The following is a 22,226-nucleotide window of genomic DNA, read 5'->3' as shown; positions in this document are numbered from 1 at the left end:
TCTGGAGATCGTTGATTAACACAGTTGCCAATCAAGCTCTGAAGCAAAGAAGATACTGTCAACCCCCACTTCACAGATGGGAAAGGCCTGGAAAGGTGAAACAACTTGTCGGACTGGCCAGGGGTGACGGGCACCAGTCAGCAGCCACGGCCTTTGCACCTGGCATATGTTAAACTCCAGGCAGAAGGTAAGGCTGCATCACTGTTCAGAAGGCAGTTTTATTCCAAATTGACACATCTAGTAAAATTATTTCAGTGCATGCATAGAAAGCATTTTTATGGAAAGTTAAATGACACCCACATTTTCTTCACACACCTAGGACCCAAGGACTAGGTGTTGAGATCCATCTCAATTTTTAAAAACCCAGATTTGCCTATTCTGGTACCAAGACACCTCTCTTATCCTTCCCACTCCCCACCACGGCTAAACTAAAAGACCAAACCTGCTCACCATCGGCTCGGCTCTGAGCTAAAATGGTCACCATTTCACCTTTAGGGATTTCTAACAAGTAGAGAACAGCATCCTCCCGCACTAGTCCTCTGAAATCCTGTGTGTTCACCTATTAGAAAGGATAAACAGAAAAAGAAAAGGAAAAACAGAGACGTTTACCGTAAGGTACCACTGAGCCTTTTGTTTGTTTTCATCAGGGCCTGCCCAGAGCAAAACCAAGATGTAAATGAGTCCTTAATGTCACTATTCAAGCCCTCCCGCCCAGCACCTTGCTATGGGCCTGGGTATGTGGGCATCACTAAACATTCCTGCCTCCCCACACTGCCAACCACACTTATAAGAAATTGAAACAAGGATCTGTCACCAGATCAGATTAGAACTGCTTGTGGTTGTTTCTCTCTCTCTTCCTCTGGGAGTCTCTCCCAGAGGAGGCTGAGAAAGTAACACACAAGTATGAAACCGCTAACTATGATGCAATAGGGAGCGGCAGGGTCTGTGGCAAATGAGCATGCTGGCCCAGCATTCATGCTAATTTTAAACTGGTTCAAATAAAAGTGTGCAAATAAAGATTGTGACCAATTCCACCTTTCTCCTACAGCTTCTATCACCTAAAAGTGTTTAACGTGTGTTTATAAAACTGAAAGGCATTTATAAAATTAAAGAGCATCAGCCTTATAGTTAGAAAGCAAGTAAAATTGAAATGTAGCACAAAGAACAACACATTTTGAAATCATAGTTCTATATCTGTAAATCTATTTTAAAACAGAATTATAAATAAGCAAAATGCAAAAATCATCTTAAAGTACCTGATATGTTAATAATATTCTGTAGAAATGAAAAGAAGATATAAAATTCCTATGAAATATTTTCTTCAGTCATTGACAATTACAGAATCCTTTTAATCACAAGAGTAATGCTTTATTAAACAAGAAACTTATCCTTAGTTAGGCCTTAATTAAGGCCAAAATTTATGATTAAGTGAAAGTAGGCATTAGACTAAAACTAATTTGGTGCTTTTAAAATAAAGTGATTTACTAAAGCAATTGAGTTAACTTTTCCTTTGAAACATATTTAGTATTTAAGGTACCGTCATTTGTACCTCTCTGTCCCCTAATTAGGGATCAACCCATTTTGGTATCCTTTCTTGTGTCATTTGTTTATTTACATCTGTATCTATATATGGCCATATGTCTACTTTTATATGTACCATATAGGCTTCTATTTATTTATTTAAATAAGATGGGGCCACAAGGCTGGGGGAGGACCTTGGAAGTCCTTCAGTCCATCTCTCCGGCCAGGAGAGATTGATCTTCAATCAGTCTCAATCACAGTCTTCAACAGCCAAAAACTATCATGGTCAAAATCAAAGCACACATGGTAGCTACATTTTTAAAATCTACTTGGTTAATAACCAAACTTAGAAGTCTTTTTTCTCTTTTCCGTCCCATAAAAGTTTCTGAAAGAGAAATGACAGCTCTATCAAATAAACGATAAGCAAAGAGGTAGCTAAGCCAAGCAGGAATAAGCAAAAGCACATTATTGATAAGGAACACACATACCCTGTTTTGCCTTCATTCCACACTTCAGGCTATCACCTTTGCAAAACAAAGAGCCACACTTGAAACTCCACAACAGAAGAAAGAGATTAGCATGTGTATAAGGCTCACTTTATATATTCAATTTGGCCATGAAAAGGAGCATTGAAACAAATTAGAGTGCAAAAAGGCTAGCGCAGCACTTTTCTACTTGAAGGTTACATTGAACAGTCCTATCCAATAAATATCCTCTTTGATTAGCTGTTTAGTAGTCTACAGGGTCTAGCTGTGTCTGCTGTGAGCCTGAAGATGATCCTGTATCAGCCACAGCTTAGTATTGTGCAGCAGCTCTCTGCCCTGGTAGGCAAACTCAATCTTTTTCACTCCTTTCTAGAACTGAATGCTTCTTTTGTAGTTAACAGAAAATTTATTCGCACCCAAGAAATGAGGACCACCTATTGCCTGACCTCCATATGGGATGACTGCAAAAGAAACCAGTTCCCAGAGTTCCTTCCTTGTTGCCAGGGTGATAACAGGAAACAAAACACCTTAAGTGTAGATGCTGATACCATGACTCTTTAATCCATCTGAAGTGACATTCCCCTTCTAACAACAACTTACAGATAGATCTGATTGCCATGCCTCTAGGTGAATTCACTACTTTTCTTCCCGAAAATTTAGAAAATCTCCTACCCCCTCAAAGTACAAAAATATTTTATCGTTGAACCTTAATGCATAAAAGCTCCAACTTTCTAGTTGTCATTCTATGGCCTCACACTAGTTGGGAAAAATACCTTTTTTCTTCATTAGCATATATGCCAAGAGTAAACTGGTATGAGCCAGCACTCAGATGGGGTTTTCATTGGTAACATTTGGTGAGTGGTATTTCCTAGGATCATGCGGCACCACGAGGTTGCACAGGTACATTTAGTCTTCTAGGATCCTGGCCAGGGCCAAGGAGGGTCTAGAATTTCACTGGAAAGCTTTTGCAAAGCTCATGATCAACGTATGTCCTTCATCGGCTCCAGAAATGAAATCCAAACTACTGCAATGGGGCCAAGAAGGAAGGGGACCGCCTGTGTTTGTACTTTGCTGCCTGCTTCCTTGAGAATTCTAGGACTTTTTTCTCCCATCTCCCTGGAGCCTGGAAGCCCCTATCAGACCCCTCTGTTTACTACATATGGACTTTTAACTAACATTAACAAGAAAAAAAAAAACACATATATAAGAACTGCAATTTTGCAGAAGCAGAAAGAAATTCCAATGAAGACAGTTCCCAGCTCACCCCTGTAATCCCCAGCACTTTGGGAGGCCCAGGTGGGCGAATTTCTTGAGCTCAGGAGTTCAAGACCAGCCTGGGCAACATAGCTAAACCCTGTCTCTACAAAAAAGACAAAAATTACGAGTGCGCCTGTAATCTCAACTACTAGGGTGGCTGAGGACCAAGGAGACAGAGGTTGCAGTGATCTGAGACAGCACCACTGCATTCCAGCCTGGGTGACAGAGTGAGACTGTCAAAACAGATACTTCCATAGTACTCTATATTTTTATTGTAAGGAGATACTTGATATTCTTTTTTTTTTTTTTTTTTTTTTTGGAGACGGAGTTTCGCTCTTGTTACCCAGGCTGGAGTGCAATGGCGCAATCTCGGCTCACCGCAACCTCCGCCTCCTGGGTTCAAGCAATTCTCCTGCCTCAGCCTCCTGAGTAGCTGGGACTACAGGCACGCGCCACCATGCCCAGCTAATTTTTTGTAGTTTTAGTAGAGACGGGGTTTCACCATATTGACCAGGATGGTCTCGATCTCTTGACCTCGTGATCCACCCGCCTCGGCCTCCCAAAGTGCTGGGATTACAGGCTTGAGCCACCGCGCCCGGCGATACTTGATATTCTTGAAATTTTTTCTGAAGTCAACAAAGAATGCCATAAACACACACACACACACACACACACACACAAATGTCAAGTTGAGTTATTTTTAAATTCTTTAACAGATTATACAAACACATAGTAACTTTAAAAGTATCAATATTTGATTAACCAGGAATTTCCTTTCCCTTTCCTGGACAATTTTAGACGTAAATAACATTGTTATTTACAGCTATTTGTTATCTTCCAATAAGAAAAAAGAATGGACAATGACCATCAGATATTCTGTGCCAGGGAACTCTGCTAGGTGCCTTGTAAGTGTTACCTGGATCTTCCCAGGGTCCCTGTGAGGCAGGTATTCTCATCCCCATTAAACAAATACAGAAACTCAAGTCTCTGGGTGAACCAGGGTCACAGAACTAATGAGAGCTTGGGATGAAATTCAAATCACCCAGTCTGATGCCAACATCTACCTTTGTTCAATTACAGGACACTGCCTTAAGATAGACAGCAGGCAGGGGGAACACAGCGAAAAAGCAAAAGTGAGAAAGACCTTTTTGAAAAATCTTTCCTGTAAGTGCTTACTGAGAGTCTCAATGTTTTCACGTTAATCAAATTAAGTTTAAACGCTATCAATTTTCACAGATACATAGATGAGTTCTGGGTTCCAGGACTGAGAAGACAGGACCCATTTGAGGAATACAGAGACTTCAATGCTGGGCATCAACAAACTGGCAGGTGTTCTATTTCACCAGCTGAACCACTTTCTCTTCCCTTACGGAAAGAACACCCAGAAAAGCACACTCCTTACAAGTAACTTCTAGAAACAGAGCTGGGCTGTTCTTACCTTCAGAATCTGGTCTCCTTCTTGAAGTCCCTCTTGCTCCGCCGAGGTCCCCTCTTGAATTCCAGCAACAAATATCCCAACATCATTGCCACCAGCCAACCGGAGGCCCACGCTGTCTCCCTTCTTGAACCTTACCATTTTGGTATTAGGGCTGCAATAAGTCCGTTTCAGAAAAGAAAGATGGGAGGTATATTTTAAAAAGGAGAACAAAATTAGCAAATGAGAGATTTAATTTCTTCTAGCTACAGAGTGACTTACAGTTTACAAAGCCCTCTTGTTTTTCACATATATCTCATATATCCTACAATTTTATCTCTTGGGACCATGAGATGAGTATCAGCAGGTCCCTGCTAATGGTGAAGACACACAATTATAGAATATTTATAGCAACTCATTCAAGATGAGAAAGCAAATAAAGGACAGAGTTAGGGCTAAAATTCTTTCAAAAGAAGGCCTGCTTGCACTGCATTCTTGTCAAATAAAGACATAGTCTGGGAACAAAGAAGCAGGATCCTAATCCATAAGCCTGCTGTCCTCAAACCCCGCTGAACCAGGAGTTCTGAATAGCAAGTGTAGAGCACAGCATCACTCCTCCTCCCTCCCCAGCACAGACTGATCCTGGGACCATCACATCTGTACAATCATCACTGGGCACCATGGTTTAGCAATACTTCACCTATTTGGGAGTGAATTTATCTGGCAAACAAAAATATTCAGAGTAACACTCTGGAAAGGCAGCTAGACAGGCAGATAAATAGACATTAACAACACAAAGTTCACCCACTTCCACAGTTTGCTGTTCCTACAAATGATTCCTCTTTCTCATCAGCACTAGCAATAGGGGTTGGTTAAAGGTGGCTGATAGTGTGCCAAATCACCATCTAGGCCAAAAACCACTCCTTTTCTGGGTTTCAGTTAAGGAGGCAGAGCTATAAGGAAGAAGGGAAAGCAAGGAGAGACTGAAATACATACCCATATATTGCTTCATCTTCAGGACTAGGACGAAGAAAAGTTCTTGGGGCTGCTTTTGGTTGAGTAGCTATGGATTAAGAAACATCTACTGTTATCAATCTGGACTAGCAGAAGTGTGTTTCTAAATATAAAAATCACAAAATCCGCAAAAACTGTAAGTCTATGCCACATAGATGTCATCACAAACAAAAACAAGTCTCTAAGGTGCAGTTTAACTCTGAAGAATCAGCAGGTACCAACAGTTTCTCAAAACACAAGAGATAAAAAATGAACCTCTAAAATGCAAGGCGTACAAGAACATAGAATTTTTAATTACTTCAAAAACATAATAATGATAGTTTCCCCTTAAATATTTAAGAATATAAAATTATGATAATTGCAGGGTAGGGAAGGGTTAGGTGAAGAGGTCAGGATTGAGAATGGGAGAAGAGAATGACCTCAACTTATCAAATACGACAACGTGTGACCACTTCTAACGGCATTTAGACAAGGCTATTATTTTCTATTTTTTCAACATCAAAAGAGGGAAAGGAAGGTCTCTTCCATATATAATTTTTTATTTCTCTCTTCCCTTTCAGCCACCCTCTGGAATTAAGTACACACTTATTTATATGTGCCTATATACATGTATGAACATATGTGTATACAAACACATATATATGCATGCATACATACATATATGTATACATACATACATGTATACATATATACATATATGTGTACTATATATGTATTTACATATATATTTATAATTTCAACTTTTATTTTAGATTCAGGGCATACACATGCAGGTTGATTACAGAGGTACACTGCATGACGCTGAGGTTTGGGGTACAACTGGTCCTGTCACCCAGGTGTGAGCATGGTACCTAATAGTTATTCAACCCTTTTCATCTCCCCCTCTAGTTGTTTCCCCCTTCTAGTTGTCCCCAGTTTCTGTTATTGCCATCTTTATGTCCATATGTTCCCAGTGTTTAGCTCCCACTTAAAAGTGAGAACATGTGCTGTGTGGTTTTCTATTCCCGTGTCAATTTGCTGAGAATAACGGCCTCCAGCTGCATCCATGTGGCTGCAAAGGACATGATTTCACTCTTTGTTATGGCTGTGTAAGCACACAATTCTGAACACAACTGGTGAAACCGAGTGGTCTTAAAGGCTGACCTGGGGAGTCCTCTTGGTATGTGGGTTCCTTCTTGGTCTCTGTGACAACTGCAGCTGCAATATCCCCTGTGGACTTAAAGGGAGTGGGTGTCGCACCCATCCTGGACAATCTGCTCGGCGCGTCCTCTCTGGAACTTAAGCATGTGTCACATGTTAATGTCTTATGAGATAACAGTTTCATAAATATATACCTGTGTACATTCACAATGACATGTACCAGGGAAAATACATGTCGCCTTACCTTGGCCTTTCCTTCAGCTTCTCACTTGAGGAATGATAATCATAATCAGAATACTGCTGGCGTCTCTCCTCTGGAGAAAATGATCGGTTTGACTCTATTTCTGAGATATCTGGTTTCAAAAATAAGAAAAGGCTTTCAAATAAAATATTTAAAATATTCTCCTACCCAGAGAAATTGCATTATTCTCTGGGTGGGAAACCTGGGAAATGGAAGTGAGGTAGGCAGGAAATGTGCTATTAGTCTAATACTGTTCCCCCAGTGAAAAATGTGCTTGTTTTAAGGGAAAGGTATTAATTAATAAAGGGGAAGGCAAATTTAGAATTGTGTATTTCTCTTTTGTCTCATTTTCCATCAAAACTGCTATGGAAGAGTCAAAATTCTATTATGACATCACAGATGCCTACACTGATTCTTCCCAAGCAGCCCAGTGCTTCTCAAACTTTAAGATGCACACAAATCACCCAGGGATCTTGTTAGGACACAGTTATTGAGGGGCGGTGGGGGAAGACTGAGATTTGGCAGTAGCATCCAGTTCCCTGATTATGCAGATGCAGATGGGTTCAGGGGTTGGGAGGAGGACCACATACTGAGTAGCAAGGAAATAAACGGTAACCCCCCTAGTATGCTGGCATTATTCCTCATGTTCTTTTTGTTTTCCTGCACTGCACCATAACAGTGATCAACAACTTTTGATACGCTGGAAACTGAATTAAGTTTTAAGGTTTTATAAAGAAATTCCTTAAAAAATAAATCAACAAAAGCCTGTTTTACAACTTGGTTAACTTAATGTTTTCTAAACTTTTCTGCATAAAAGCAACAGTAGGTGGTTCAGTAGGATATATTGTGATTATTTTTATTGGCAATTTTTACAAGGTTAAAATATTATCCTATGTAAAATTCATATTCAAATAATGAATATAGCTCTTTACAAGGGAAGAGGTGATGTAGACTGCTAACTAATGAATGCCATATTAGCCATTTTGGTTCTTTTTTAGCATCTACCTGTTTTAGCTATCCTCCAAATTGTCTTCTCTATTATAAATATTAATAGCCACTTTTAAGAATGAGCAATTAAGGCCATGCCCGGTGGCTCACGCCTGTAATCCCAGCACTTTGGGAGGACGAGGCAGGTTGATCACAAGGTCAGGAGTTCGAGACCAGCCTGGCCAACATGGCAAAATCCCATCTCTACTAAAAATACAAAAATTAGCCGGGTATGGTGTCACACGCCTGTAATCCCAGCTACTCAGGAGGCTGAGACAGAAGAATCACTTGAACCAAGGGAGGCAGAGGTTGCAGTGAGCCAAGATCGTGCCACTGCACTCCAGCCTAGGGAACAGAGCAAGATTCCATCTCAAAAAATAAATAAAGGAAGAACAATTCGCAAATATATAAATTATACATTTAGTTCTTTGAACCACTCAAACACACATTTTTTTTTTTTTGCTGACCAGTTTTGCTTTCAGTGGCCTAATCAATAAATAGTTCTCTGAGAGTTTGCAAGTGCACCAGAATTTTATATTGAAAACCTAATTTCAATAGGCACATTAATAAGCAAATGACAAACAGTGACCTTTGAGGGTTAAGGTTTAAAGGGGTGCTTTCCTTGGACATTTAACTTCCAACTGGACAGCTACACTAAATACAAGAATGAGGAAGCAATGGCCTTCCTTACTTCCAGCTAAGCTTACAGACTCTTCCTTTACCTTCTATTTCTGAGTCACTGTCGTTTAATGGCGGGATGTTGATGAGGGTCTGCTGGCTATCTCTCAACACCACTAGCTGTAGTTTTCCTCTTGACTTTTCTATCAATTTTCGAGCATCCGTTAAAGACATGTTCTCAGTTACAGTCCCATTGATCTGTGTGTATGAAGAATGGTAATGTTAAATGCAATAAAATTATTCACAGTAGAAAATTTATATTTTCCCCTTCTAAAAATGTAAAGGCTTTGCTCAGATATTCAGATATTGGCTTTAGGATGACTTAATAAAAATGAATTGCCCTTTAAATTAAATATAATCCTGCCTGTCTGGATCCTAAACACAGGTTTAAGTTACTCTGCTAATTTATTTAAGTTCCAAGCTCAAGAAGATGGTTTGGTTTACTACTGGAACGTGTTTCCTGACTGGAGACGTTCACAAGACCTATAAATTATTCAACATTCATATGCAACCAACTTGCCTTCTCCTCTTTCCTTAGTTTAGGGAATAAGGACCTAAACTTTAAATAAAGAAGAAAGAAAAAAATATTCATGGAGTTTTTTGTTTTTGTTTTCTAAACTGACATTCAACTGTTTCAACCCTCCATGTCTGTTTTTTCTGAAAAAATAATCTCATTATGCTGTTCTTGCCACCTCTGTCTTATCACTGACTCTCATCGCAGCTAAGTCTCACTGTGTTGGTGCTTGAATGTGGAAATGCAGGCTATGAACACCAGTATGCGCACTATTGTTCTCTGCCCTCATCTACCCACCTTGAGAATTATGTCTCCTTCGTGAAGGTTGCCATCCTTAGTTGCCAGACCCGTTCTGGTCATTTCCTTTATGAAGATCTGACTCCCAAGCCGGAGACCATACTCTAGGAGACAAACACATAAACATACGCGTATGTCATCAACTTGTTTAGAAAACTAGTCTGGTTTATAGGACTACTTTAAAATAAGAAATATAAAGTTAATTTTGTATCTAGGAAATTCTGTATGATGACTGAACTCTTCAAAAAAGTCAATGTCATAAAAAACAAAAGAGATAGAGGAACTGTTCTAGATTCAAAGAGACATAAAAACCAAATGCAACGTATGAACCATCATAGATTCCTGATCCAGTAGGGGCTGGGGGGGGGAACAAATTACATGATTTTGGAGCAATCTGAAAAGAAATTATTATATATGAAAGGGATATTAATGTTAACTTTCTTAAGTGTGATAATGGCATTACAGTGACTGATGTAGGAGAATATTCTTATTTCAGAGTGGAAGATACCTCTGAAATATGTATAGGTAATGGTGAGTTGCTGCAACTTACTTAAATAGTACCAAAAAACCCACTGAGAGAGATACAAGGCGGGTGATAGAGTAGAAGGAAAGAAAAAAAAAAAAAAAAAGGAGTAGAAAAAAAAAAAGTAAGTGTGGTAGAATGTTAACAATTGGTAAAACAAGGTGAAGGTTATACGTGTATTTGCTATAAAATCACCATTTTTCTTTTCTTTTCTTTTTTTTTTTTTTTTTTTTTTTTTTTGAGACAGAGTCTTGCTCTGTCACCCAGGCTGGAGTGCAGTGGCATGATCTCGGCTTACTGCAACTTCCACCTCCTGGTTTCAGGTGATTCTCCTGCCTCAGTCTCCAGAGTAGCTGGAATTATAGGCGCCCGCCACCATACCCAGCTAGTTTTTGTATTTTAGCAGAGACGGGGTTTCACTATGTTGGTCAGGCTGGTCTCAAACTCCTGACCTCAGGTGATCCACCAGCCTCAGCCTACCAAAGTGCTGGGATTATAGGTGTGAGTCACAGTACCTGGCCAAATTAACACTTTTCAAATAAAATGTTGGGAAGAAAAAAAAACAATTCAGCACACCTTACTAGGCATGTTCTGATGGCAATGAGGCTGTCTACAGGTAGTTACTGCAAATAGCACAATCTAGCATTTTAGATTATATGGAGCTTGGCACTGAAAGGAATCCAGTAGGTAAAGAAAAGGGGTAAAGAAGTCAGGCAAAGCAATTAATAAAGCATTTAACTAAAACCAGCATAGCTTTGAGGGTTTATGGACTCTGAATGGCTATCAAAAGAAAAAACACTGTAATTACTAAGTATGAATATTTTTAAATACTTTCAATGCCATTTAGACTATTCTGGTTTTACTTAACAAACTTGTAAAAATACATTATTTTAAGAATAAATTTTCTAACTTAAGAAACTACCACAACAGAACAGGGTTTTTGTTACTGTTGTTGTTTCTGAGACAGAGTCTTGCTCTGTCACCAGGCTGGAGTGCAGTGGCACCATCTTGGCTCACTGCAACCTCCACCTCCTGGGTTCAAACGAGTCCCCTGCCTCAGCCTCCTGAGTAGCCACGACTACAGGTGCGTATCACCATGTCCGGTTAATTTTTTGAATTTTTTAGTAGAGATGGGGTTTCACCATGTCAGCCAGGATGATCTTCATCTCCTGACCTCATGACAGAGCAGGTTTTAAAACACACACCTTCAAATTTTGTATTATTGTTCAGACTAAAAATCTTATAATTACAAAACAAAGTAACTTCTACAATTCAGGCAAGGTATGAAGTCGATTTTAAAATAAGTTTCAAATGATTTACAGTAAACTTGTCAGTCAGATCTTAACACAATGATTGGAAGTGTTGTGGTCCATGCTTAGCCCTCAAGGAAGCTGATAGTCAAGAAAGGAATAAGGGAAGGGGGCAAGGCTACTTTCATGAATGGTGACCCCCCTAGTGGTCAAACAGCCTCACAGCCCAGAACAGAAGGCTGGGTGATAACGTCTCTCTGGCATTTTCCTCTTAAAAAATGTGCTCATGCCGGGCGCGGTGGCTCAAGCCTGTAATCCCAGCACTTTGGGAGGCCGAGGCGGGTGGATCACGAGGTCAAGAGATCGAGACCATCCTGGTCACCATGGTGAAACCCCGTCTCTACTAAAAATACAAAACATTAGCTGGGCATGGTGGTGCGTGCCTGTAATCCCAGCTACTCAGGAGGCTGAGGCAGAAGAATTGCCTGAACCCAGGAGGCGGAGGCTGCGGTGAGCCGAGATTGCGCCATTGTACTCCAGCCTGGGTAACATGAGTGAAACTCCATCTCAAAAAAAAAAAAAAAAAAAAAAAAATGTGCTCATCATAATTTTGCAAATAGATCTACTGGTATGTATATGGGCATTTCACAAATGAAGATAAAAAAATCAGTTGACCAGCTTCTAAGAAAGGCAACTGGTGCTGTGAAATGTAATAGCTGGTCATATGAATGGATCATATTTTTTCTTGATCAAATGCAGGTCTCACTTACTGTCGGATTTCCTTAAAGATTAATTCTTATACAACCCTAGACAATGATAGCCAAATTATTGTGCAATCTTAACAAAAGGTAGAAAAAATTTTTCTTTTATGAAGTGGAACTGGCCGGGCACAGTGGCTCATGCCTATAATCCTAGCACTTTGGGAGGCCAAGGTGAGCAGATCACCTGAGATCAGGGTTCGAGACCAACCTGGCCAACATGGTGAAACCCCATCTCCACTAAAAGTACAAAAATCAGCCAGGCCTGGTGGCGAGTGCCTGTAGTCCCAGCTACTTGGGAGGCTGAGACAGGAGAATTACTTGAACCCGGGAGATAGAGATTGCAGTGAGCCGAGATGATGCCACTATACTCCAGAAAAAAAACACTGTGAAATCCTTACACTTCCTAAGATTCACATTCTTCAGAGAGATACTGCAATCTCAACATTCCCATTTATTTTCATGGACTGGACTCCAGGTATCTCACTATTCATATCTTTGCATTATTCTTCAGTTATTTCAATAGGCGCCTAGTAACATAACTCAATTCTTCATGAAAAGCCAAAGAAAACAAACTCTCATGTAATAGGTTATCAAAATCCAAATCCCAAGCCTAAAACATCCTTTGCATCCTCAGGTGCTCTTTTTTCCCTCTTAGAATGAAAACAATTAAGAGAACAAAAGATTTAAAATGTTACATGCTACAAGGAATCTTAAAAGTCAGAAGACAAGCGGCCGAGTGAGGTGGCTCACACCTGTAATACCAGCACTTTGGGAGGCCGAGGCGGGTGGATCACCTGAGGTTGGGAGTTCGAGGCCAGCCTGACAAATATAGAGAAACCCTGTCTGTACTAAAAATACAAAATTAGCTGCATGCCTGTAATACCAGCTACTTGGGAGGCTGAGGCAGGAGAATCGTTTGAACCTGGGAGGTGGAGGTTACGGTAAGCTGAGATAGTGCCATTTCATTCCGGCCTGAGCAACAAGAGCAAAACTTCATCTCAAAAAAAAAAAAGTCAGAAGACAAGAAATGATGGTAGGACTATTCCTTATTTACTGGCTTCCAGACATGGGCAAGTTACTTCCCAAGTCTGAGTTTTAGACTCCTCACCTATAAATGTCCCCTATAAACTCCTCTGTATAGCTTGGCACGGTGGCTCAAATCTGTAAGCAGTTTGTAATCCCAACCAAGGCATGTGGATCCCAGACTGGGCAACATGGTAAAACCCCATCTCTACCAAAAAAAACCAAAAAAATACTTAAAGTATAATAATAATAATAGTAAGTTAGCAATGTGTGGTGGTGGTGCATGCCTGTAATCCCAGCTAGCTACTGCAGGTGGTGGAAGCTGAGGTGGGAGGACTGCTTGAGCCCAGGAGGTGAAGGGTGCAGTGAGCCGAGATCATGCCACTGCACTCCAGCCTGGGTGACAGAGTGAGACCCCATATCAAAAACAAATAAATAACATCCCTGTGTATCATGGTATTCCTCACTTGTAAAACAGGAATGAAACCTCCTAACACAAATGATTCTTGTGAGGACTACATAAGAGAATATTCAGTATAGCCCCTGGCATAGAGCAGAAACTCAATCACGATTAGGCAGAGTACTGTCCTTCACTGTGGTTTTCCACTTGAGATGCAGCAAGGCCACCAGGAGAGCTTATTAACACAGAAACTCTGAGGTCCCACCCCATGGTTTTTGTTTGTTTTTTAAGACAGAGTCTCTCTCTGTCACCCAGGCTGGAGTCCAGTGGCACAATCTCTGCTCACTGCAACCTCCGCCTCCTGAGAAGCAGGGATTATAGGCGCCCGCCACCACACCCAGCAATTTTTGTATTTTTAGTAGAGATGGGGTTTCATCATGTTGGCCAGGCTGGTCTCGAACTCCTGACCTCAAGTGATCTACCCACCTGAGCCTCCCATAGTGCATACATACCTCTAATCCCAGCTACATGGAGAAGCTGAATCAGGAAAATTGTTTGAACCCAGGAGGCGGAGGTTGCAGTGAGCCGAGGTTACGCCACTGCACTCCAGCCTGGGCGACAGAGTGAGACATGAGACTCTGTCTCAAAACAAAACAAAACAAAACAAAACAAAACAGAACAAAACAAGAGTTAGCTATTGCTGGCCAGGCATGGTAGTTCAAGCCTATAATCCCAGCATTGTGAGGGGCAAGATGGATGGATCACTTGCACTCAGGGGTTCGAGACCAGCCTGGCCAACATGTTGAATCCCCTCTTTACTAAAAATACAAAATTAGCTGGGCATGGTGGTGGGCACCTGTAGCCCCAGCTACTCAGGAGGCTAGGACACGAGAATCACTTGGACCTGGGAGACGGAGGTTGCAGTGAGCCGAGATCACACCACTGCACTCCAAACTGGGCGACAGAGTAAGACTCTATTAAGAAAAGGAAGAAAGAAAAAAAAGTTAGCTATTCCTATTACAGTGGTGCTTTTCTTCCTGCATCGAACATGCCTACCTTCGTTCGCTCTGCTTTTCGTCAGAAGGACCCCGATGGGCCCTGGCCGCCCTCTCGGCTCGGTGCTGGGGCTGCGTGAGCGTGGGAGCTCGCTGCTGCGGCTCCGGGGCCCCCGGGAGCGGCCATCGTGAGGGGCCCCGCGCCTGTACTCTGGGCTGTAAGCCCGGTCGTAGTCCGGGTCGTAGGCCTGGTGATAGGACCGCTCGTAGTCCTGGTCAATGCTCCGGCCGCGGCTGCGGTCACGGTCGCGGTCCCGGGATGGCCCAAAGTCGTGGTCCAGGCCCCGCTCCAGGCTCCGGCCACGGCTGCGGTCTCGGGCGCGACCATGGTCGTGGTCCAGGCCCCGCTCCAGGCTTCGGCCGCGGCTCCGGTCTCGGCTGAGGTCCCGCTCCCGGCTCCGGGCCCGCTCGTGGGGACGTCCCCTTTCCGGACTGTCCTCCCAGCTGCGGCTGCGCTCCCCATGGCTGCTCAGCCGGCTTCTCTCGCTATACCCACTGCGGAAACTTCTGCCGTCAAACTCGTCCATCACCTCAAAAGCCCGATCATCCTGATCCAGGGGAGGGCTGGCCTGCAGCGGGGCCACCTGGACCTTCCGGGGCCTCTTGACCACCTGTTATCAAAACAAACTCAGTGACGCAGGATAATCATAACTGAACGTGGAGAAGGCAGTGGTTAAGAGCCCTGGCTCAGCTTTCAGTGAAACTGTATCCCTGCGTACTCACTAAGGTTCAGGTTCCTCATCTGGAAACGGAGAATAAAAATCTCACAGGTTAGAGTAAGACAATGATGGTGAAGCTCTAAGTACAGTGCCTTGAATTAAGGTAATAAAAAAATAGTACCTCCAAAATCTGCTTCTACACAAGTTTGAAAAGCCTCAGAGGCCCAACCAAACCACTAAGTTATAAAACTCAAACAAAAATCCAGAAAGTGTGACATTCTATACATAGCTGCCTGGGGGGAGAGGGGCGATGAAAAGTTGATTGATGAGTACAGTACATGGTCCAATAGAAGAAATAAGACCTAATGTTAGCTCTGTAGCGTGACTACAGCTTACAGGAATCTGCTGTACATTCCAAAACAACTAGAAGAGAATAATCTGAATGTTTGTACCATAAAGAAAAGACAAATATTTAAAGTGATAAATATTCCAAATACACTGATTTGAATTTCACAAATCATATGAATGTATTAATCACATCCACCCTGTAACTATACATTATGCATTATTTTAAAAACTGTAAGGAAAAGAAGTCAATGCCATTTTTATTTATTTAATTTTTTATTTTTTATTGAGACAGTCTCACTCTGTTGCCCAGGTTGGAGTGCACCAGGTCACTCCAACCTCAGCCTCCCAGGTTCAAGCGATTCTTGTGCCTCAGCCTCCCGAGTGGCTGGGACTACAGGCGCACACAACCATGCCTGGCTAATTTTTCTATTTTAAGTAGAGAGGAGGTTTCACCATGTTGGCCAGGATCGTCTTGAACTCATGACCTTAGGTGATCTGCCCACCTCCATCTCCCAAAGTGTTGGCATGAACCACTGAGCCCAGCCCAATGCCATTTCCAAAGTGGGGAGTGGGGAAGAGAGGCAAGAGGAAAGAGGGACTCTTCTAGATTAAAAGAACTAAAGAGATAATGATTATATGCAATGAGTGAACTTTGGATCCTGGATAGGGAAGAAAACAACATCTATCAAAGACATTTTAATGGCTAGGTGTGGTGGCTCACATCTGTAATCCCAGCATTTTGGGAGGCTGAGTTGGAAAGATTGCTCGAACCCAGGAGATCAAGACCAGCCTGAGAAACACAACAAAATCCCATCTGTAAAAACGAAAAAGACATGTTGAGCTATGGACTGCATATTAGATGACACTGTAAAGTTATTACTTTTCTTAGATCCAATAGTAGTATTATACAGATGAATGTCCTCATTCTTAGGAAATGCATGTGAAGTAAGTGGAAATGAACTGTCATGCCTGTAACTTTTCTTCAAAAGGTTGGCCAAAAAGACATGGGTGTTGGCTGGGTGTGGTGGTTCATGCCTGTAATTCCAGCACTTTGGGAGGCCAAGGCAGGCAGATCACCTGAGGTCAGGATTTTGAGACCAGCCTAACCAACATGGAGAAACCCTGTCTCTATTAAAAATACAAAAAATTAGCTGGGCATGGTGGCACATGTCTGTAATCCCAGGTATTTGGGAGACTGAGGCAGGAGAATCACTTGAACCTGGGAGATGGAGGTTGCGGTGAGTCGAGGTCTCGCCATTGCACTCCAGCCTGGGCAACAAGAGTGAAACTCTGTTTAAAAAAAAAAGGCATCAGTGTTTATACACATACAGAGACCAAGTAAAGATGGCAGAATAGTAATGTTTTAGAAAAGAAATGTTTATTACACTGATCTTTCCACTTTCCTTTTTGTTTGACAATCTTCGTAATATAAAGTTGAAAAACATTGAATACCATACATTTGGGTATATCCCTACTAGTATTGCCCCTAAGCAACTTTATTACCATTCTCATTTTGCATGTCTACCTGCCCCACTGGAGTGAACACACCTTGTAGCACAGATTGGCCCCAGGGCCTAGTGGCATCCAGTTCAGCCAGTGAATGAATTAGTGAATGAATAGATGAATGAAGACTACAGACTGTCTCCTAATGAAACTCTTTTTTTTTTTTTTTTTTTGAGACGGAGTTTCACTCATGCACTGGAGTGCAATGGCACGATCTCGGCTCACCGCAACCTCCGCCTCCTGGGTTCAGGCAATTCTCCTGCCTCAGCCTCCTGAGTAGCTGGGACTACAGGCATGCGCCACCATGCCCAGCTGATTTTTTGTATTTTTAGTAGAGACGGGGTTTCACCATGTTGACCAGGATGGTCTCGATCTCTTGACCTTGTGATCCACCCACCTCGGCCTCCCAAAGTACTGGGATTACAGGCTTGAGCCACCGCGCCTGGCCTGAAACTCATAATCTCTGAGGATATAACACACCTTCTTGTTGCCCAGGCTGGAGTGCAAGGGCACGGTATCCACTCACTGCAACCTCCGCCTTGTGGGTTTAAGCCATTCTCCTGCCTCAGCCTCCCGAGTAGCTGGGATTACAGACATGTGCCACCGTGCCCGGCTAATTTTTGTATTTTTAGTAGAGACGGGGTTTCACCATGTCAGTCAGGCTGGTTTCGAGCTCCTGACCTCACGTGATCTGCCCCCATCGGCCTCCCAATGTGTTGGGATTACAGGCGTGAGCCACCGTGCCTGGCCAGTTAATACTATTTCACCAGTATTCTGAATCTAGCTAATCCTCTTAGGGAACAATTGCCTAACTTGGTTCCTAAGGAAAACTCACTCAGATCAGAGAATCACTGGCCTCAGGAGAAGACACAAGGAAAGGCAAGAAGGATAACTTACACACATCTTCACACCCTCCAAAAGTACTGAGGATCCAAGAACAGCAGTCCTTAGGTTACGTAATTCTGTCAAATGCTTAAAAGCAAGGGGTAATTTTCTTCTGGGCAAAAAAACAAATGCTATTGAGACGAGCTGAAAGCAAATCCAGTACTTACAATAGCAGCGACCTTCCCACTTTTTCTGAGCTGCTGAACTGCAAATGAATGAAGCACATCCTCCATGGGGGTGCCATTGACCATGACCACTCTGTCATTTTCTCTGTAAACAAGAAATAAAAATGGGTCATGAAAAACTCCCATCTATTCATTGTAAATCATTTATGTAGGCACAAATAGAAGCAGCAAATCGACCTGAAAGGCTTTCTAAAGGGCTCAGTGTTTGGTGGCGCCCAAGGCCCAGTCAACTTGGACTGAGATCATCCAAGAAAAGGAACTGGGAGCCACACAGTTCAATTTTGAGTGTCTAAATGGAAATCATTAGGGAAGAGACAGGCCTGATTTCCCCGAACCACAGGGTCACACCAGGAGGTACTTGATGATGGTGAGGTCTGAACACCTAAAAAAAAGTAGTTTTTCATATGAAAAAAAAAAAAAAAGTCCCCTCTTGCCTGGGGTGAACTGTGGGCTTCAGAAAAATCTAAAACCACTCCCTCAAAGTAGGTGCATTCCATTTGTGCTTTTGTGCAGGAAAAGGGCCAAGAGCTTGTCTCAGATTCTTAAATAAATTTTGAGACCATAGAATCCTATTGCTCCAGTTCATCCCAAACATTACTTTAAAATTTTGCATTTCTCCATATGAAAAACTACTAACTTTGATAAGACTATAGAGGCTTTCTTAACTATAATTTTATTTTTTAAGAGGCATGCCTTCCCTCTCTCCCCCAGGATGGAGTGCAGTAACATGACTCATCACAGCTCACTGCAACCTCAACTTCCTGAGCTCAAAGGATTCCCCACTTCAGCTTCCAGAGTAGCTGGGACCCGAGTAGGTGCATGCCATCACAACAGGGTCTCACTATGTTGCCCAGGCTGGTCTTGAACACGTGGCCTCAAGCATTCCTGCTACCTCAGCCTCCCAAAGTGCAGGATTATAGGCGTAAGCCACCGTGCTTAGCTCACAGAAGCTTTAAACACCAATAGAACCTAAACTTTTGAACTATTTAGCCAATGCAGCCATACAGTTAGCTTTAGATTTGTCCTAAGAAGAAATCCTGTGGGAATCGGGCATGCATCATTTAAAATGGCATTACCAGCCAGGTGTGGTGGCTCATGCCTGTAATCCCAGCCCTTTGGGAGGCTGAGGTGGGCAGATCACTTGAGGTCAGGAGTTAGAAACCAGTCTGGTCTTTTAGATTTTTAGTAAAGAAACCCTGTCTCTACTAAAAATACAAAAATTAGCTGGGTGTGGTGGCAGGCACCTATAATCCCAGTCACTTGGGTGGCTGAGGCAGGAAAGAATCACTTGAACTCAGAAGGTGATGGTTGTAGTCAGCTGAGATCGCATCACTGCACTCCAGACTGGGTGACCGAGAGACTCTGTCTCAAAAAAAAAAAAAAAATTAATTAAAAAAATAAAATTAAATGGCATTACCTCTTCGGGCCAGAAAGCTGGCAGTTGGAAAACTTGTGGTTTTCCTATAGCAAATTTTCCCAACTTCCATATCCCTCTTACAAATAAGATAATCAATAAACCAAAGCCTCCTCATTAAATTCTTAAAGAATATAAATTAAGGCTGGGCTGATGGTAGTGGGTTATCAGAACTTATTAACATTAGTGTCACTAAAGTTGGTATACAACCCCTACTGCTAAATTTGACTGGCTTAAAAAAAAAAAAAGAATATAAATTAAAACAAATATAAATAGTATTGGGTAGACATTAGGGGTGAGAAGCACGCCAATTTAAAACTCCATGTTCAGAAATGATTCCTAAACCTAGGAGGGATGTGAGGAACTATCTTTCTATGGAAACAACTGCCCTCCTTGCTCCAAAGCTGGGGTGTTCCCAAGGTTTAGACATTGTTCAAACATCGTATGTGATGGCTTCCATTCCAGCTTGAAGACTTTTCAAATATTATATAAAAGTGTGTTGCTTTCTTTTTTTTTATAAAGTGGATACCAACCAAACACCCTGTCTAGGGCCAACCAGTGGGGCTGGCAGGGGCGAGGGCAGACACTCACTGGAGCAGCCCATCGGCAGGCCCACCCGGGAGCACATCAGAAATGACAATTGACGTTTCTCCATTTTCAAAGTGGGGGTTGTCTCTGCCTCCAGACACTGCAATTCCAAATCCTCTTTTGGAATCCTGTACATCAGAGAAGAGAAATGTTAAAAATCCTTCAATAAGTGGCTTTCAGGATTTATTACAAGCACTCAATAAAATAAAGGTCAAATCAATAAGCAGAGACTGTTCAGGAACAGACGGGCTTACAGAAACAAATGAGAAACAAAATAAAGCATAGTCATAGTCAGCTGACAGGTTTATAAAGGGAAATTCCTTATCTGAAAGAAACAGCCTGTGGAGGCTGGAAAGGATAGATAGTGCAAACTGGAGTTATCACTAGGAGCTGGCAGGGAGAGGAAACAATGTCTTCGGTCCAAATAGGGATGTACTGTTTGAAGTGTCAACTGTACTTCTTTGCATCATGCTGGCCTGAGCTGGAACAACTTCAGTAAAAATGAAATCTGTGCTAAAACTGTATATTTTTTAACTTTCAGATTTTCTTATTGCATTTTTTTTTAAGAGACAGTTTGGATCTGTTGCTAGGCTGGAGTGCAGTGGTGTGATCACTGCTCACTGCAGCCTCAAATTTCTAGGCTCAAATGAGCCTCTTGCCTCAACCTTCCAAAGTCCTGGGATTACAACAGGGAGCCACCGTGCCTGGCCTGCACTATAAATATTTTTAATTCTTCTGTATGTTATGATGGTTTGACATCTTTAAAAAAAACTTTCTGCCTAGGCACACAGCTCATGCCTATAATCCCAGCATTTTGGGAAGCCAAGGCGGGCAAATTATTTGAGTCCAAGAGTTCGAGACCAGTCTGGGCAACATGGCAAAACCGTGTCTTTACTAGAAACACAAAAAATTAGCTGGTCATGTGCCCACTAAAAAATTAGTGGTGTGTCCCAGCACACCTCATGGGAAGAAAGGAAAGGCCTTGCCAGCAGCTAAAAAAAAAAAAAAAAAAAAAAAAAGGAAAAAAAAAACTAGTGGCATGCGCCTGTAGTCCCAGATATTGGAGAGGCTGAGGTGGGAGAATCACCTGAGCCTGTGAGGTCCAGGCTGCAATAAGCCAAGACAGCTTCTGCACTCCAAACTGGGCAACTGGAGTTGTCTCTGAAAAATGAAAATACCCACAACTTTCTAGCTGGAAACAGACTACTCTTCCCAGTGCTAGCCAATCCTTTTTAATTTTATTTTTATTTATTTTTATTATAGATTTGGGGGTACAGGTGCAAGTATACTGTCTGATGCTGAGGTTTGGGTTTCTAATGATTCTGTCAACCAAGTACTGAACACTGTACCCAAGAAGTAGTTTGTCAACCTTTGCTCCTTTCCCTCCTTCCCTACTTTTGGAATTCCTAGTGTTTACTGTTCCTATCTTTGTGTCCCTGTGTACCCAATGTTTAGCTCCCACTTCTAAGTGAGAACATGTGGTATTTAGTTTTCTGCTTCTGCATTAATTTGCTTAGGATAATTGCCTCCAGGTGCATCTGCGTTGCTGCAAAGGACATGATTTCATTCTTTCTTACAGCAGTGTAAAATTGTGTTTTTAAAGTACACCTTTAACTAAAGTAGATGAGTTTAGTTTCATTTCAACATACAATGAAAAAAGAGTAAATGGATTTTTTTTTTGAGATGGAGTCTTGCTCTGTTACCTGGCTGGAGTGCAGTGGCGCAATCTCGACTCACTGCAACCTCCGCCTCCTGGGTTCAATTCTCCTGACTCAGCCTCCTGAGTAGCTGGGACTACAGACATGTGCCACCATGTCCAGCTAATTTTTGTATTTTTAGTAGAGATGGGGTTTTATCATGTTGGCCATGATGGTCTCGATCTCCTGACCTTGTGATCCACCCGCCTCAGCCTCCCAAAGTGTGGGGATTACAGGTGTGAGCCACCGCACCCAGCCCATTAATGGATTTTAAACATAAAATTTGAACATAAAATATATGTTGAGATCTCATGAGAAAGCAAAGCATTAAACCCTTTTCTACATGCATGGAAGACAGAAAATACAGGTTTATTACAACCATGATTG

The 22,226-nt window shown here is 42.1% G+C and overlaps 1 protein-coding gene across 8 annotated transcripts in view; it reads right to left on the bottom strand.

The window, feature by feature from the left end:
- Positions 1-22,226, bottom strand: part of TJP2 (tight junction protein 2) — a 137,374-nt gene that overhangs the window by 21,018 nt on the left and 94,130 nt on the right. For all 8 annotated transcript variants that reach the window (XM_032290955.1, XM_032290950.1, XM_032290954.1 and 5 more), the window contains 10 exons: positions 20,146-20,270; positions 18,123-18,225; positions 14,562-15,171; positions 9,549-9,652; positions 8,782-8,935; positions 7,076-7,184; positions 6,835-6,968; positions 5,674-5,740; positions 4,702-4,852; positions 451-559 (listed from right to left, as the gene is read on the bottom strand). In XM_032290955.1, coding sequence (XP_032146846.1) covers positions 451-559; positions 4,702-4,852; positions 5,674-5,740; positions 6,835-6,968; positions 7,076-7,184; positions 8,782-8,935; positions 9,549-9,652; positions 14,562-15,171; positions 18,123-18,225; positions 20,146-20,270 — 1,666 coding nt within the window. The remainder of the gene's footprint in view (positions 1-450; positions 560-4,701; positions 4,853-5,673; positions 5,741-6,834; positions 6,969-7,075; positions 7,185-8,781; positions 8,936-9,548; positions 9,653-14,561; positions 15,172-18,122; positions 18,226-20,145; positions 20,271-22,226) is intronic.

The sequence above is a fragment of the Sapajus apella genome, unplaced genomic scaffold (genome assembly GCF_009761245.1).
Source record: "Sapajus apella isolate SASKATOON/1434 unplaced genomic scaffold, GSC_monkey_1.0 scaffold24, whole genome shotgun sequence".
In the NCBI taxonomy this organism is placed as follows: domain Eukaryota; kingdom Metazoa; phylum Chordata; class Mammalia; order Primates; family Cebidae; genus Sapajus; species Sapajus apella.
This window is presented reverse-complemented; position numbering and strand designations above follow the sequence as displayed.